This window comes from Medicago sativa, chromosome 4 (genome assembly GCF_051527215.1).
Source record: "Medicago sativa cultivar Bolivia chromosome 4, Bolivia_mono, whole genome shotgun sequence".
NCBI lineage: Eukaryota > Viridiplantae > Streptophyta > Magnoliopsida > Fabales > Fabaceae > Medicago > Medicago sativa.
Window position 1 is genome coordinate 14,046,868 of NC_140752.1, and position 15,585 is coordinate 14,062,452.

A 15,585-nucleotide genomic window follows, 5' to 3' on the forward strand; every position below is an offset into this window, starting at 1 on the left:
CCCCATTAATAAGGAGAACCTTTGACATTCATGATGCATCTTTTGCAGTTAGAAAGTTGTTGATGGTCGAAAAGGTCTTTGAAGATGGGAAAGACCTCGTCCATAGAAAATCCATCTTTGAACAACACTTTAAGCATCAGCAAGAGATATTTGGCCACATCAGATCCATGAGTTGTTGTCTTTTGCAGAATGCAGTTAATCTCTTCCATATTGGAATGGCCTTCTTAAATCATTTGGGTCGCCATCACCACACAAAATGTTGCATGTCCACTATGAGATATCTTATGCATGAAGGGCATTTTTCTGCACAAGGTCCAGTTGTCAAAAAGGTACCACATGCAATCCCTTGGTAAAGCCCTAAGCACCACCTTTTTGTTGGCAAGCCTCCGATGAAGAACAAAAGTGGCTTTAAACCTAAAAAAAATTGACTTCAGAAGCAGTAACCTTCTTAAAAATGGTGAGTAAGACATCTTCTGGAACTTTTTCCATTTTTAGTAGAAAATAAGAAAAGTGCAGGTTTTTAGAAATGGAAGACGGGGCTGAGAAGTGAACAGGAAAATGGATTTTATATGGGACAAAGGTATTTGACGAAACAAAACTCTTCATTTTCCCGATTAAGTAAGCGCAACGTGTTTTGAGAGAAATTGCAGTCATGAGTTAGTGGGAAGTTGAGAAGTTTTCGAAAAAAAAATGACCCACAAAATCCAAAAAGGTGACGTTGTAATGATGAAAAATGGGGAAATGTTCCAAATATGACGTCATTCTTCAAAGAATACGTAGAATTTCAGAAAATGTCAATTTTCTCCTTCATATCTTCTAGTCAAAAATGACATTTTTGGGGGAAAATTTGTTGGCTTGTATTTTATCTTGTGTTATTTGACAAGTAAATGAAGGTTTAAAGCAGCAAAATTCTCTAAGTCCATGATTGGAAGTTAATGAGTTCGACAAATACTGAGAGTATTCGACAGAAGCCACAGTTCGACATGCAATTAATTAAGTAAAGAAGTTAGTTTCAAGTGTCCAGACACGTGGAAGGCGTGCAGTTTCTAATCTAAGAAATGTATTTCTTAGCAATTTAGTTTTGTAGTTATTTCTTCTATGTAAATATAGTAGATTTTCATAAGGAAAAAAAGGTCGCAAATCATGTATAGAATTCTAGCACTCAAAGTACTAGCGTCTCGAGAAAAGAGTCACAAAATGTATGTAATCTGATTTGTCGAACTACATTTACTTTTCTTTAAGTTTCTGCATTTAAACTTTTAAGTCTTTTACTTGCATCTTCATAAAAAAACAATTTTCTTCATCCAGTTCATCTACTGATAAATGACCTAGATTCAGCTCGGCTCGAATCGATAAAAATTAGATCAGCATTAAACTCGACTCAAGTTCGTCACAATCTACTTTTTTAGCTCGAACATGATTCGATTCGAGCTCACAAGCAACTCAGTTCAGCTTGATAGCTCGAATCAAATGAACCACAACTAAAAAAAATGATTTTTTTTAAATGAAAATGTATGCCAAAAAAGCCAAACACCGTAACAATAGAACCGTGCGAATGGCTGAGAACAAATTTGGTCTTAAGACCAAGTATCAGGAAATGCGCATTCACGAGTGTTTTAGCTTTTCTCTTATAGCCAATCTAGCTCTCAATTGTTTAAAAACTACCGATGTGGGACTATTCTCATACAATAGTTTCATGGTTTGAAGCATTTTTGTACACCGCTATGTTATAGTTCTAAACATTTGTTTGTCACTTTTTTTATTTTGAAAGCTATATTTATTTACAGTACAATGTTATGGCTCTTAATTTTTGTTTTATAATAGTAATATAATATAAATGTAAAACTGTTAATATATTGATAAATGTTTTAACAACAGGGTGAGGTAATAATGCTTAACAAACTTTAAAAAAAAAAAATCATGATATCTTCATGTTTAGGAACCTATATTTTTAATTTAGAGGGTTAATTTAAGTAGTTTGATACAAGTGTATGAATGTGTGTGTATATTCGAGTTGGCACATGAACCAAACGAGCCGGACTATATAGTTCAAGTCCAACTCATTTGTTTAACGAGTTTAATTTCAAACTCAAGTTTGATTCATTCGGTTCATGGACCGAGTTCAACGAATTAATTATTAAATCGAATCTCGAACTATTTTCGAGTTGTTTCGGTTCATTGTTAGCCCTAACCTCCACACTAAATAAAGGGGACTCTTAGCAGTCCCCAAGGTTAGATTCTCTTAACTCTCTCAACCCCCATTCTAGTCTCAATGCTGACTTGAGTGTCAGAGTATCTGCACATACACATCCCTCGTCGTTCCAATTATTGCAATTTAATTTAACCGTCATCAAACACCACGCCGATAGTCAACTTTTGATCAGGTCCAATAAGATTCGAAGACCACATATATTTGTGCAAACCATCTCATTCATCTCAAATTCTTCAATGGAAAAAAAAAAATTGAGAGCTTCAATGGAAAAATATTAAATACAAATCAATATGAATTATTGGGTTGTATCCTTAGCACAACATTAACTATGTTGGATTGTTTATCAAAAACAAATATCAAAATTATAGAAATTGCAATATAGTTTTTGACGTTCAATTTTTGCAATATTATAAATTAATGATTGAAAAAGAGTTGTTTTGGTTAGATGTCGTCATCTATTCATTCAATATGTTCCCTTGATCAATTATATGCTTTCTAAAATTCAGTTATGTTTCCACATGTCCCTCATCATATGTTTTCATGTATGTGAAACAGCGCAAAATCTATTGTATTATTTAACTTCCAATGCAGCCAGAATCGTTAATTGATTCGAGGAAATATAATCAAACAGTGTATGTGATTGTACACATAACATTATGTAGTAATTATAAACTACATATGATTTAATTCAGATCACTTGGATAAAATGTCGATGTCTCGTACTTTCTTAATTAAAAGTTTGTTTTAGTTTGAAATCCTAGCTAACTAAACATACTCCCCACACGAAGAGATAATTAATTACCCATGAGTGGAGTAACTAGTACAAAGATGAAAATGATGAAGGAGAAACTTCCAAATGCTTATCACACTTGTGAGTGAGATATAAAGTAAGAATAACCCTTATAGTGAGTTGTTTAATGACCCTTTGTGGTTAAAACCCTTCGGTAACAAGTCCAACATTGTAATTGTTGATGTAGCCAGTATGATTTTCTCAATGTGAACCACCCATTTGCAAACATTACCAGTCTTGCTTCGAGAACGAAGAACGAGATTCCATGTTTCATTTTTCTACGGAGTATTAAACTCTTCACACGTACATTGAGCTAGATAGGGTTTTTAAAGGAAAGATTCACATTTTTGGAATCACCGTGGTTGAGTAATAGAGTTGGTTGAAGGCAAGGTAGGAAAATACATGATTTGGAAGAGTTTTGATTAGAACTCAAGTAGGGATAATACAAATTACAAAACCCCGATATTTTTTATTAATTCTTATTGGGCGTAGCAAATCTTCCAATTCCAATAGATAAATTCCTTGGTCGAACTTAGATGATGATTATAGCGTTTATTGTAATATTAAGGTGTTCCGTTTGACTATAGTCAGTTTTGGTATGGTGTCGGGAGTGTCTTTGTCCTTCTTTTGAATTCTCCTTGTGGGCTATGTGTAGTGTTAAAGACTATATCTTGAGTTATACTTATTCAATATGTATGATTCTTATACCCTTAGAAATTTATTTTATTTATATACTAGTTTCTTTTTTTCTTTTTTATTTTTGAATGATGTATGTTAGTTGTTATGTTATGTTATTTTTTTTTTCTCTTTGTTAGAACTTGAACTTTGGACCTTCAACTACATGACACGTAACTCAAACCAGTTGAACTGCCCAACACTTTTCACAAATGTTTGTCCTTCCTTCATAGACTTTGTTTTATGTTTAATGTCATTTGATGACACCCTATCATACGATGTTTGTAGCTATATTTTGAATTCAGTTAATAAGCATTTTAGAGACAATTTAGTGGAGGTTTAGATGAGTTTATCATGTTCATGTTCCTTTAGTTTGCCAAAGAGTGTGATCATACTAAGAACATTGAGATTTTGCGATTCCTTGATAGCGGTAACTTTGGGCTGCCATTCCTTTGTCATACATCTCAAAAATTTTATAGTGCAGTCTTGGTTTGAAATGTTCTTACCAAGGTTTTGCAAATTGTTGACAATATGAATGAATCTCATTTGCATGGAGGAAATGGATTCACCATCCTCCATGCGAAAAAGCTCATATTGTTGCACAAGAGTATTAATTTTTATATTACCTACTTAAACTAAGTTTACATGATCCACTTAAACTGAGTTTAAGATTAAATTATGGTAGAATAGAGTCTTCTCCATCGTCAAAGCAAGTCCTTTTTTTTTCCTTTTGGTTTCGTTTCACTTATTTTCAATTACAGTAGAATCAAGTCTTCTCCATTGAAGGGAGAAATCTTGCTTGGAGAAGTATGATTTTCAAAGAGGAGAGAAGGAAGAGACATTTTCTGGGTTTTCGAAGAAGAAAGAAGGAAGAGACGTTAGTTTTCTGAGTGAATTTGAAAATTAAATTTTATTTAAAGATAATTTTGTCAGTTTAGGGTGTAACCACAAATATTTGGGGTGTAATTAAAAAAATAAACACATGAAGAAGAAAGCGGTTGCGATGGTGATGATATAGGTGGTTCCAAAGGCAACGAAGGAGGACGGTGATGTAGAGGGGGAAGAGGGGTGGTGGTGCAAAGGGAAGAGGGAGGATGTGTTTGAGAGAAAGAGAGCGTTTTTTTTTTAGTTAATTAAATAAATGTTTGTTTCTTAATTTAAAATCTCAACCCTTAGATGTTTGTTTGCCACATGTCTTGCATCCAAATCTTAAATGGATTAAATGGAGCATACCCGAACTCAATAATTGAATGAGTTAACTTACAAACAAGAACAAAGACACTATAAAAAAAATATATTATTTGGTATAAATGGAGTTTTTCAGAAATAAAAAAATATATATATGTAGAATGAAGTTTGTCCATGAGTTTTCAATACCTTACCCTCTATTGCTTCCAAAACAAGAGGGGACCAACCAATAATGATTTCCATGATATAGTTGTGGATGCAATCCCTTCTCATTCTCAGTGGTCTTACATTTTATTACTTCATACAAATTATGTATTTTAAAATTTTGTTTTCTGATGTCTCTCCATAATCCGAATTTCAAACTTTTGAAGAGTTTAAAAGAATGTAAACTGTAATTGTAAAAGTTATATGTAGTTATAGTAATCTTTAATAGACAATATTGAGTGATGGGTTAGCCAGTTTCTAAAATACGCAAACTCTTCTTTTCCTTATGGACTATTCCAAGTCTCACACCTTAGAATATTCAATATTGGATACTCATACTAGTCTATAGCTCATAGTGGAATACCCCACAAGTTCCTATCAGATTTATGTAAGGCTTAGATGATTTTGCAGAAACTTAGAGATCATTTTCAACGAAATTTCCCTTAAAACTATTGACCTGTTCCACACTAGAAAACACGGCAGATTGCATATGTTTGCATATTTATAACACAACCATTTCTGTTGTGGTTGTCACTAAGAGTAAACAACAATGAGAATTACCTTACTTTCATTGTTTTCCTTCCTTCTCTGCTACTACTGCATTTATATAACTTTCCAAATCCCTGTTGCCTCAGCCAAATGTCTTAAAGATCAACAATCATTCCTACTACAACTAAAGAGCAGTCTCATGTTCAAGCCAGAAAGTTCTAACAAGCTGAAGTTGTGGAATCAAAGCATTGATTGTTGTGATTGGAATGGTATAGATTGTGACAATAACGGATTTGTTATTGGTCTTGATCTGAGTGGAGAGTCAATTTCTGGTGGATTTGATAATACAAGTAGTCTTTTTAGTCTTCAAAGTCTTCAGAAATTGAATTTGGCTTCTAACAATTTCAGTTCTGTTATTCCATCAGGATTCAACAAGTTGGTGACGTTGAGTTATCTGAATTTGTCATATGCTAACTTTGTGGGGCAGATTCCTATAGAGATTTCTCACCTTACAAGGTTGGTAACTCTTGATATCTCTTCTCTTAGTTATTTAATAGGACAAGGGCTAAAACTTGAGAACCCAAATCTTCAAAGCCTTGTCCGAAATCTCACAAGTATCAGGCAGTTGTATCTGGATGGTGTCATTATAACAGCCAAAGGGCATGAATGGAGCAATGCTTTGTTGCCGTTACGTGGTCTAGAAGAACTGACCTTGTCTAACTGCAATTTAACAGGACCCCTTGATTCATCTCTGTCAAGACTAGAGAATCTATCGATCATTATTCTAGATGGAAACAATTTTTCTTCCCCAGTGCCTGAAACATTTTCCAATTTCAGAAATTTGGCTACCCTTAGTCTTGAATCTTGTGGATTGACTGGTAAATTTCCAAAAACCATCTTTCAAATTGGAACGTTGTCATTTATTGACTTATCCTTCAACTACAATCTCCATGGTTCGTTTCCGGAATTTACGCTGGGTGGATCTCTCCAAACCTTAAGGATAAGGAGCACAAGCTTCTCTGGAGCATTTCCATACTCTATTGGTAACATGAGGCATTTATCTGAATTGGATCTTTCGAATTGTGAACTTAATGGGACACTTCCCAATTCACTTTCAAACCTTACAGAACTTAGTTACTTGGATTTGTCATCCAATAGTTTCACAGGTACAATGCCATCGTTTGGCATGGCCAATAATCTTACCCACCTAGACCTTTCTCATAATCGTTTGAGTGGTGAAATTCCAAAATCTTCTCACCTTGAAAGACTACACAATCTTGTCAGCATTGACTTGCGTGATAATTCCATCAATGGGAGCATTCCTTCCTCCCTTTTTGCACTCACGTTACTAGAGAAGATTCAGCTTTCATCCAACCGGTTTAGTAAATTTGACGAATTCATAAATGTGTCTCCCTTTGTACTAAACACCCTTGATTTAAGCAGCAATGATCTATCAGGGTCTTTTCCAACATCTATCTTCCAGCTCCATTCACTTTCTGTCCTCGATCTTTCCTCTAACAAGTTGAATGGGTTGCTGCAGTTAGATGAGCTTGTGGAGCTAAGAAATTTAACTGAACTAGACCTTTCATACAACAACATATCAATCAATGTCAATTTTGAAAATGCTGATCATACTTCCTTTTCCAATATTAGTACTCTAAAGTTGGCATCCTGCAACCTGAAAACTTTCCCTACTTTCTTGAGAAACAAATCCAAATTGAACATTCTAGACCTTTCAAATAATCAAATTCAAGGGAAAGTACCCAACTGGATTTGGAAGCTACAAAATCTTCAAAGCCTGAATGTTTCTCACAATATGCTCACTAATTTGGAAAGACCTTTGCAAAGCCTCACTACAAAGTTGTTAGCCCTTGACCTTCATAACAACCAATTGGAAGGTCCAATTCCTGTTTTTCCTGAATTTGCTTCTTATTTGGATTACTCAATGAACAAATTTGATTCTGTTATCCCACAAGATATCGGTAACTACGTGAATTTCACAACTTTTCTCTCCCTCTCAAGTAATGCTTTACAAGGCACTATCCCTCATTCCCTCTGCAGTGCTTCAAATCTTCAAGTGCTTGATATTTCCAATAATAGCATTTCTGGAAAAATTCCCTCATGTCTAATGAAAATGTTTCAAACCCTTGTGGTATTAAATCTGAAGATGAACAATCTCACTGGTACTATCCCAGATGTGTTTCCACCTTATTGTCTTCTAAGAACTCTTGATCTCCAAAAGAATAACTTAGATGGACAGATTCCAAAATCTCTTGTGAATTGCTCAGCACTAGAAGTGCTAGACCTTGCAAACAACAACATCATTGGCACATTTCCATGCCTGTTGAAGAACATATCCACAATCCGTGTCATAGTCTTGCGCAGCAACAAATTCAATGGTCATATCGGATGTCCAAACACCAGTGGCACATGGCAGATGCTTCAGATAGTTGATCTAGCCTTTAACAACTTCAGTGGTAAACTACCTGGAAAATTCTTCACAACGTGGGAGGCAATGAGGTCTGATGAAAACCAAGCTGATTTGAAGGTAAAACACGTCCAATTTGAGGTTCTCCAATTTGGTCAGATTTATTATCATGATTCAGTGACAGTAACAAGCAAAGCTCAACAGATGGATTTAGTTAAAATTCTAACAGTCTTCACTTCCGTCGACTTCTCATCGAATCATTTTGAAGGACCTATACCATATTCAATAGGGAACTTCAAAGCACTTTACATTCTCAACATTTCAAACAACCGTCTCTCAGGTAAAATCCCATCTTCGATAGGGAACTTGAAACAATTGGAGTCCTTAGACCTCTCAAATAACTCTTTGTTTGGTGAAATCCCTGTGCAGCTAGAAAGCTTGTCCTTCCTTTCATATTTGAACCTTTCCTTCAATCATCTTGTGGGGAAGATCCCAACAGGTACTCAACTTCAGTCATTTCCTGCTTCTTCTTTTGAAGGAAATGATGGACTATATGGACCTCCATTGACTGAAAAACCAGATGGCAAAAGGAAGGATGAGCTGCATCCTCAACATTCAGTTGACTGGAATTTTTTAAGTGTGGAATTGGGATTTGTTTTTGGTCTCGGAATGGTCATTGGTCCTCTCATGTTTTGGAAGCAATGGAGGATAAGGTATTGGAAACTTGTGGATAAAATTCTTTGCTGGGTGTTTCCAAGGATTCATCTTGAATATGTAACCCACAGTGGACAAACATACAAAGTTTTAAGGTGGAATTAGTAACTAATGAGTGTGCTAATTAGTGTTTTCTATTTCCAACCATGTTTTTCGTTATGTATACTTCTTTGTGATGATATGTTCTGAAACATTGAAGAGTATCTATTAAATAAAATAGCTTCCAATGGAGAAGCGGTGACAGGTTTTTATTCAAATTAAAAACGGATGAATTGATTTATAATTATAACTATAGAAATCAAATACATTCTTTAGAAATTTAATATTTTTGTGTTTTTGTAAGATGAAAGGCGTCAAAAAATGAAAACAGGTATCGTACCCGTATCGTATACTAATACTCTGCGGATATTCTCGGATATGTACACACGAAGTATCGGAATTAATTATTTTAATTTAAAATATATATTTTATTGGATACTTATAAGATACTCGACAGATACACACAGATACTTATAAGATACTTCACAGAGACGTATACTGGAAAAAAATGATGGGTAAAAAAATGAGATTGTATTGTGAAAATTCAATGGAGATGTATATGATTCAATTTAAGATATGAATCACTATAATTGTTTTTCGATTAACCATTTAAAAATTATGTTTTTGGTGGATGGAAGTAACGAGAGAGAGGAGATTCAATCGATCAACATTAAACAAACTTTGTTTTGAGTTCTTTTATTGATGCATTTGTTGATATCCTAACATATGAATGAAAATAGAATATGATTTATACGAAAACTTTACATTTTTTATTTTGATCACATGTATTATTTTTTGTAAATCATGACTTTTATGATTATATAGTATTGAAAAGTAGTCAATGTTTTTTTTTAATATTTACATGCATATAAATTTTAGTATAAATATTTTGTTAATGTATCTTAACCGTATCGTATCTTAAATTTTAAAAAATCTGTGTATCCGCGTATCCGTGTCGTATCGTACCCACATCCGTATTACGTATCCGGGCTTCATAAATGTTGAAAGATAAAATCAGGCTGTATTTTTGGACCAAAATCAAGTTAATTGTAACAGTGAAAGAATGAAAACAGTGAGAGTAATATGATTCTTATTGTTGTTTGCTGAGACTGTTTCCAGTGTGGAACATTTGCGTAACTCATTTATTGATGTAGATTATGGGAAATTTTCATTGAACATGAACCATTTCAAAGTAAACCTTGTTATAAAGTCATAGCTGGACCCATATATCTGACAGGGATTTGTAGGGTCATAACAGAGATGTTCAACAATGAGTCAAACAATGTCTAATATAACAATGAGTCATGTTGAAATTTCTCTTACAATTTTGGTCTCTGGTGCCTCTGGGAAATGTATTTCTCATAAAAAATAATTAGTGCTCCAATTAAAGAACAATCTCACATTTTGTAGGAAGCATTGTTTGCTGCGAATGGACTGGTGTAACTTGTGAAGTAATGAACTTGTTATTGGTCTTGATCTGAGTACGTAGAGAATATATCTCTGGTGGATTTCCCAACTCAAGTAGTTTTTTTTTTTTTTATATCCAAATTCTGCACAAACTGAATTTGGCTCTTCAACAATTTCAATTCTTCCATTCCATATATTAGTCAAATGCTAGATTTGTGGGACAGATTCCAATAAGATATCTCTATTAATTACAACTCTGGGATGAAAGAGCCGAAACTTGAGAATCTAAATCTTCAAAGCCTAACAAACCTTTGTATGGAAGTAATATGTGTAGCCTAACAAACCTGCCTAAAAAAAAAAAACTTGGCTAAAATGGAAAATAACCAAGCTCAACGGTGCTAATCTTGGACAAGACACGTGAAAAGTTTGAAATTAATAACGGCTTTGTTTGGCAAGGCCAAAAAGATGGCTTATAGCTTATAAGCTCGTTTGACAAAACCAACGAGCTTATAGCTTATTTTTCAGACGCTATTTTAAGTACCGTTTGAACTTTTAGCTTATAGCTTATCATCTTTTATTCCATTTTTATCCTTGCTATTTTAAATAAAACCAACGTTTACCCTTTGTAATTTATTATACTGGACGGCACATTGCAGTGCAACAACGCTAATGTAGTGACATATGAGATTGCTTATTTCGTTTTTTTTTGTTGCTATTCTTTTAACACTTTGTCTATAAAATAAAATCTTATACTTTATTCATTCATAAAATGAAATATATTGATTAAAACAATAAATTTTAACAAAAAATATATATTGACTAAAATAAAAAATTTAAATGACTAAATATCATAATATTTATGACCATGCATCCTTTTTTTACCGGTAAATGTAAAGTCGTCCATCGTTTTTTTATTCACGTACAATATCATCAATTGTTAATAATTCATGTGCTCCATACTCCATCTTTGGGTATATAATAATGCATATAAGCTGTTCTAATTTTGTTTATTTGTTGAGGAACTATTGTTGGGGTGGAATCGTAAAAGGCTTTAGTCGACTCTTGATTATGGGAGGTTTAGTTGCAGCAGTGTTTGCATCTGCATTCGGGCCGATTTTCCATATTGAACAGGTATTTGAATGATTAATTTGCCCATATTGGTATATACATATGATTTTTAGACTAATTCATTATTGATCATTAATTTGCCCATATTTGATGTTGTTTCTAAATTCTTGCACTAAATTGATTGCTATATTTTAGTAGTTCTGTTGATTACCATACCATTTTCGCCCTTGTTTTGTTGATATCAGGTATGTAAGAGGACAACAGAACATTCATTAGTCATAGCATACGTAAATAACAGAACATTCATTAGTCATCTTAAAATTTTGGAACATGTCAACACATAGAAGTATACGTAAATAACAACAAAGGTGGAAGCAGAAATTCTTATTTTACTAATTATCACATTCATTAGTCACTACTACCACCTCCACCTTAAAACTAAGTAAATTTTTCCTCTGTGGGTTGCATATTCAAAATGCATCCAAGGAAAAATCCAGCAAAGAATTTTGTCCACAAGTTTTCAATAATTTACCCTCCATTGCTTCCAAAACATGATAGGGACCATGATAATTCCAAGTCCAAAAATGAATCCAAGTTCCACACTTAAAAAATTCCAGTCAACTGAACAAGCTAGCATTCCACATGTTGGGTTTGGATGCAAGTCCTGCCTCTTACCATCTGATTTTTTCGATCAATGGAGGTCCATACAGCCCATCATTTCCTTCGAAAGAAGAAGCGGGAAATGACTGAAGCTGAGTACCTGTTGGGATCTCTCCCACCAAATGATTGAAGGAAAGGTTCAAAAAAGAAAGGAAGGACATGGTTGCAAGTTGCTCAGGAATTTCACCAACCAAATAGTTATTTGAGAGGTCCAATGACTCTAGTTGTTTCAGGTTCCCAATATTTGATGGGATTTCACCAGAGAGACAATTGTTTGAAAAGTTGAGAACATAAAGTGCTTTGAAGTCCATTACCACCTTTGGTATTGGTCCTTCAAAAGAATTGGATGAGAATCAACGACTTTGTAAATTGTTAGAATTTTAACCAACTCCACCTGTTGACCTTTACATGCAATTGTCACACTATCTTGATAATATGAGTGCAGAATGTAGTTGTTGCCTGAAACAAGATCTTCATCAAGCTTCATTCTTTCCCAGGTTTTGAAAAACTTTTCAGGTAGTTTTCCATTGAAATTGTTGAAAGCAATGTCCACAATTTGAATCATTTTCCAAGGCTTGTTTTCTACTAAATGTGAACATTCTATGGGACCATAAAATTTGTTGTTTCTCAAAACCAAGACACTAAGTGTTGGTATGTTCTTTAAGAAGCATGGAAAACGATCAACCATTTGATTTGATCCAATGTCCAATACATTTAATGATGAGCAGTGGGACAGAGACTTGGGAATTGGCCCATGTAAGAAATTTTCATGAAATTTTAAACTCCCTAAGGAACAAGAAGTTGGAAACATATCTGGTATTGGGCCATTGAGACTGTTCTTCCTCAAATTTAATGCCTCAAGGGTACGAGTCATTGTAATTAAACATGGAGAAATTGTTCCTGAGATGTTGTTGAAGGAAAGATCAAGCACTTGTAGATTTGAAGAATTGCAAAGGGAATCAGGGATGCTTCCTTGTAAACTATTATTTGAAAGAGATAGAAACTTTGTGGTATATAGGTAATTACCAATATCATGTGGGATAACAGAGAATTTGTTGCTTGAGTAATCCAAATATTCAATATATCCATGAAAAACAGGTATTGTTCCTTGAATTTGGTTGTTATGAAGGTCAATAAAAGTAAGGTTGGAAGTAATATTTTGCAAAGAACCTTCCAATTCTGTGAGGAAATTGTGTGAAATATCAAGTTGTTGAAGACTTTGTAGTTTCCAAATCCAATTGGGCACTACTCCATGAATATGGTTAGCTGAAAGGTCTAGAGATTCCAATGTTGATTGATTTCTCAAGAAGCTAGGGAAAGTTTGAAAGTTGCAGGATACCAAATATAGACTTTTAAGATTGGGAAAGGCAGTCTGATCAGCATTTGCATCATTCTCATTGATAGATATGTTGTTGAATGAAAGGTCTAAATAAGTTAAATTTCTAAGCTTCAAAAGGTCATCTAGTTGTAGTGACCCATTCAACCTATTAGAGTAAAGAGAAAGGGTAGAAAGTGAACTGAGCTGGAAGATAGATGTTGGAAAAGGCCCTGATAGATTGTTTCTACTTAAGTAAAGGAATTCTAATACAGAGGAAGACACATTTATGAATTCGTCAAATTTATTAAAATGGTTGGATGAAAGAGAAATTCTCTTCAAAGATGGGAGTGTAAAAAGGTATGAAGGAATTGAACCATTTAAATCATTATGAGAAAGGTGTAGGCAGGTAAGGTGTGTGAGGTTTGACAGTGAATTGGGAAGTGTTCCATATAGCTGACAGTAAGAAAGATCCAATAGCAATAAGTTTGTCATGTTACCAATAGCGTGTGGAAGTGGTCCAGAGAAGATTGTGTTACTCACTATAATGCTAAGAAGATATTCACCAAGTGAGTAGTCTGGAAAATTAACACGGAGATTGGGGTTGTCAGATAAGTCAATAAGTGACAGTGTTCTAATTTGGAAGATCTTTTGTGGAAATGTAACGGTCAATACACAATTTTGAAGATTGAGGGTTGTTAGGTTTTTAAAATTGGCAAATGTTTGTGGCACTGGGGATGAAAAATTGTTTTCACCAAGAATAATGACCGATAGGTTCTCTAGTTTTGAAAGGGAAGAATCAAGGGGTCCTGATAGACTACAGTTATACATGCTCAACTCTTTCAAGCGACGCAGAGGTAACAAAGCATTGCTCCATTCATGTCCCTGAGATGTTATATTTATACCATCTAGATATAGTTGTCTAATATTGGTGAGATTTTTTATAAGCTTTTGTAGATTTGAGATTGTAAGTTTTGGTGGTCGTGTATATGAGAAAAACTGGTTGAAAAGGAGATAGAAATCGAAATGGTAGAAAGGGAAAGAGATATCAAGAGAAACAAACCTTGTAAGCTGGGAAATCTCAAATGGAATCTCCCCATGAAATCCAGCATATGACAAATTCAGATAAGTCAACTTCTCCAATTTGTTGAATCCTGATGGAATCAGAGAATTAAAACTGTTATTAGCCAAGTTCAGTTTTTGGAGATGTTGGAGACTGAAAAGACTACTTGAATCGTTAAATCCACCATTGATATCTTCGTCACTAAGGTCAAGGCCAATAACATATCCCTCGTTGTCACAAGTAACACCACTCCAATTGCAGCAAGCAGTAGTGGTTTTATTCCACAGTATTAGTTTGGTGGAATTTTCAGGATGAAATGTGAGATTGTTTTTTAATTGAAGCAACAATGATTGTTGATCCTCAAGACATTTGGCAGAGGCAAGAGATGTTTGGAAAGTGAAAAAAATGCAGTAGTAGCAGAAAAGGAAGGAAAACAATGAAAGTAATGTAATTGATCTCATTGTTGGTTAATTACTCTCTGTGACAACTACAGCACAAATGGTTTGTTATATAAGTTTCAGAAATATGCATACACAACACAAGCTGCATGTGTTTTGCATTGTAAAACAGGCTAAAAGTATTAAGAGAAATTTCGTGGAACATGACCACATTTTTCTATGAGGTAATATTAGCGATGACTTTTCAACTCTTAAATGGCAATATATCAAATATTGTAATTTCAATCAACAACTAGCATTGTCAAAATAAATTATCAACTTTTTTTAGGCAAAATAAATTATCATTTACTAAATGAGTACAAAAGGAATTAGAATATTGTGTTTCAATACATCACCATTTAACTTTATTTTTTTACAGGAGCTTTAACGAGAAACAAACGTGTAAATTTATATCCCTCGCCAATAAAACACAAATTGAAAACCCAAAGACATCTAAGAGCGTTTAGATGAGATGGAACGGGTTTCTTCTAGCTTAACCAATATTCTAGTTCGAATTCAGTCTTGGGCATGCAGCTGCGTTAAAGCTCTTAGGGAGAACTTGTCGTCCATTTAGATCCCACAATGCTCGAGGGATTAGGTTACGCGCAGAGGATACTCGGTTTACACCAAAAAAATAGTTCAATTTTCATTTGCCATAAAAAAAACTATTAGCAAATTAAAACGGTTATATGAGTATGTTTGCTTAAATGATCTAGACATAAAATCACTTTTTTAAGCAAGAATTAATGTTTAATGTTTCAAGTTTTTTAATTTATGTTTCAAGTTATTCGATTTATGTTTGTGTAAACTTTTCTTAAAAATTATTTTGTTAAAAAAATGGTTTTTTTTTCTTTTTATTTTGGTACAAAATAAAATAAATGACTTTTATGCTTTTT

The 15,585-nt window shown here is 33.9% G+C and overlaps 1 protein-coding gene and 1 pseudogene across 1 annotated transcript; one reads left to right on the forward strand and one right to left on the reverse strand.

Annotated features, from left to right (window-relative positions):
* The first annotated feature begins 5,605 nt into the window (after window positions 1–5,605).
* LOC146926522 (receptor-like protein 6) lies at window positions 5,606–8,977 on the forward strand. The gene has a single exon (XM_085758838.1). The coding sequence runs from the start codon at window positions 5,620–5,622 to the stop codon at window positions 8,803–8,805; it is 3,186 nt and encodes a 1,061-aa protein (XP_085614964.1). The 5' UTR covers window positions 5,606–5,619; the 3' UTR covers window positions 8,806–8,977.
* Window positions 8,978–11,504: 2,527 nt separating this feature from the next.
* On the reverse strand, window positions 11,505–14,726 carry LOC146926523 (receptor-like protein 7; annotated as a pseudogene).
* Between the last annotated feature and the right edge of the window lie 859 nt (window positions 14,727–15,585).

Excerpts from the sequence above, each read along its gene's own strand:
- LOC146926522 (XM_085758838.1), top strand. The coding sequence starts at position 5,620 with ATGAGAATTACCTTACTTTCATTGTTTTCCTTCCTTCTCTGCTACTAC.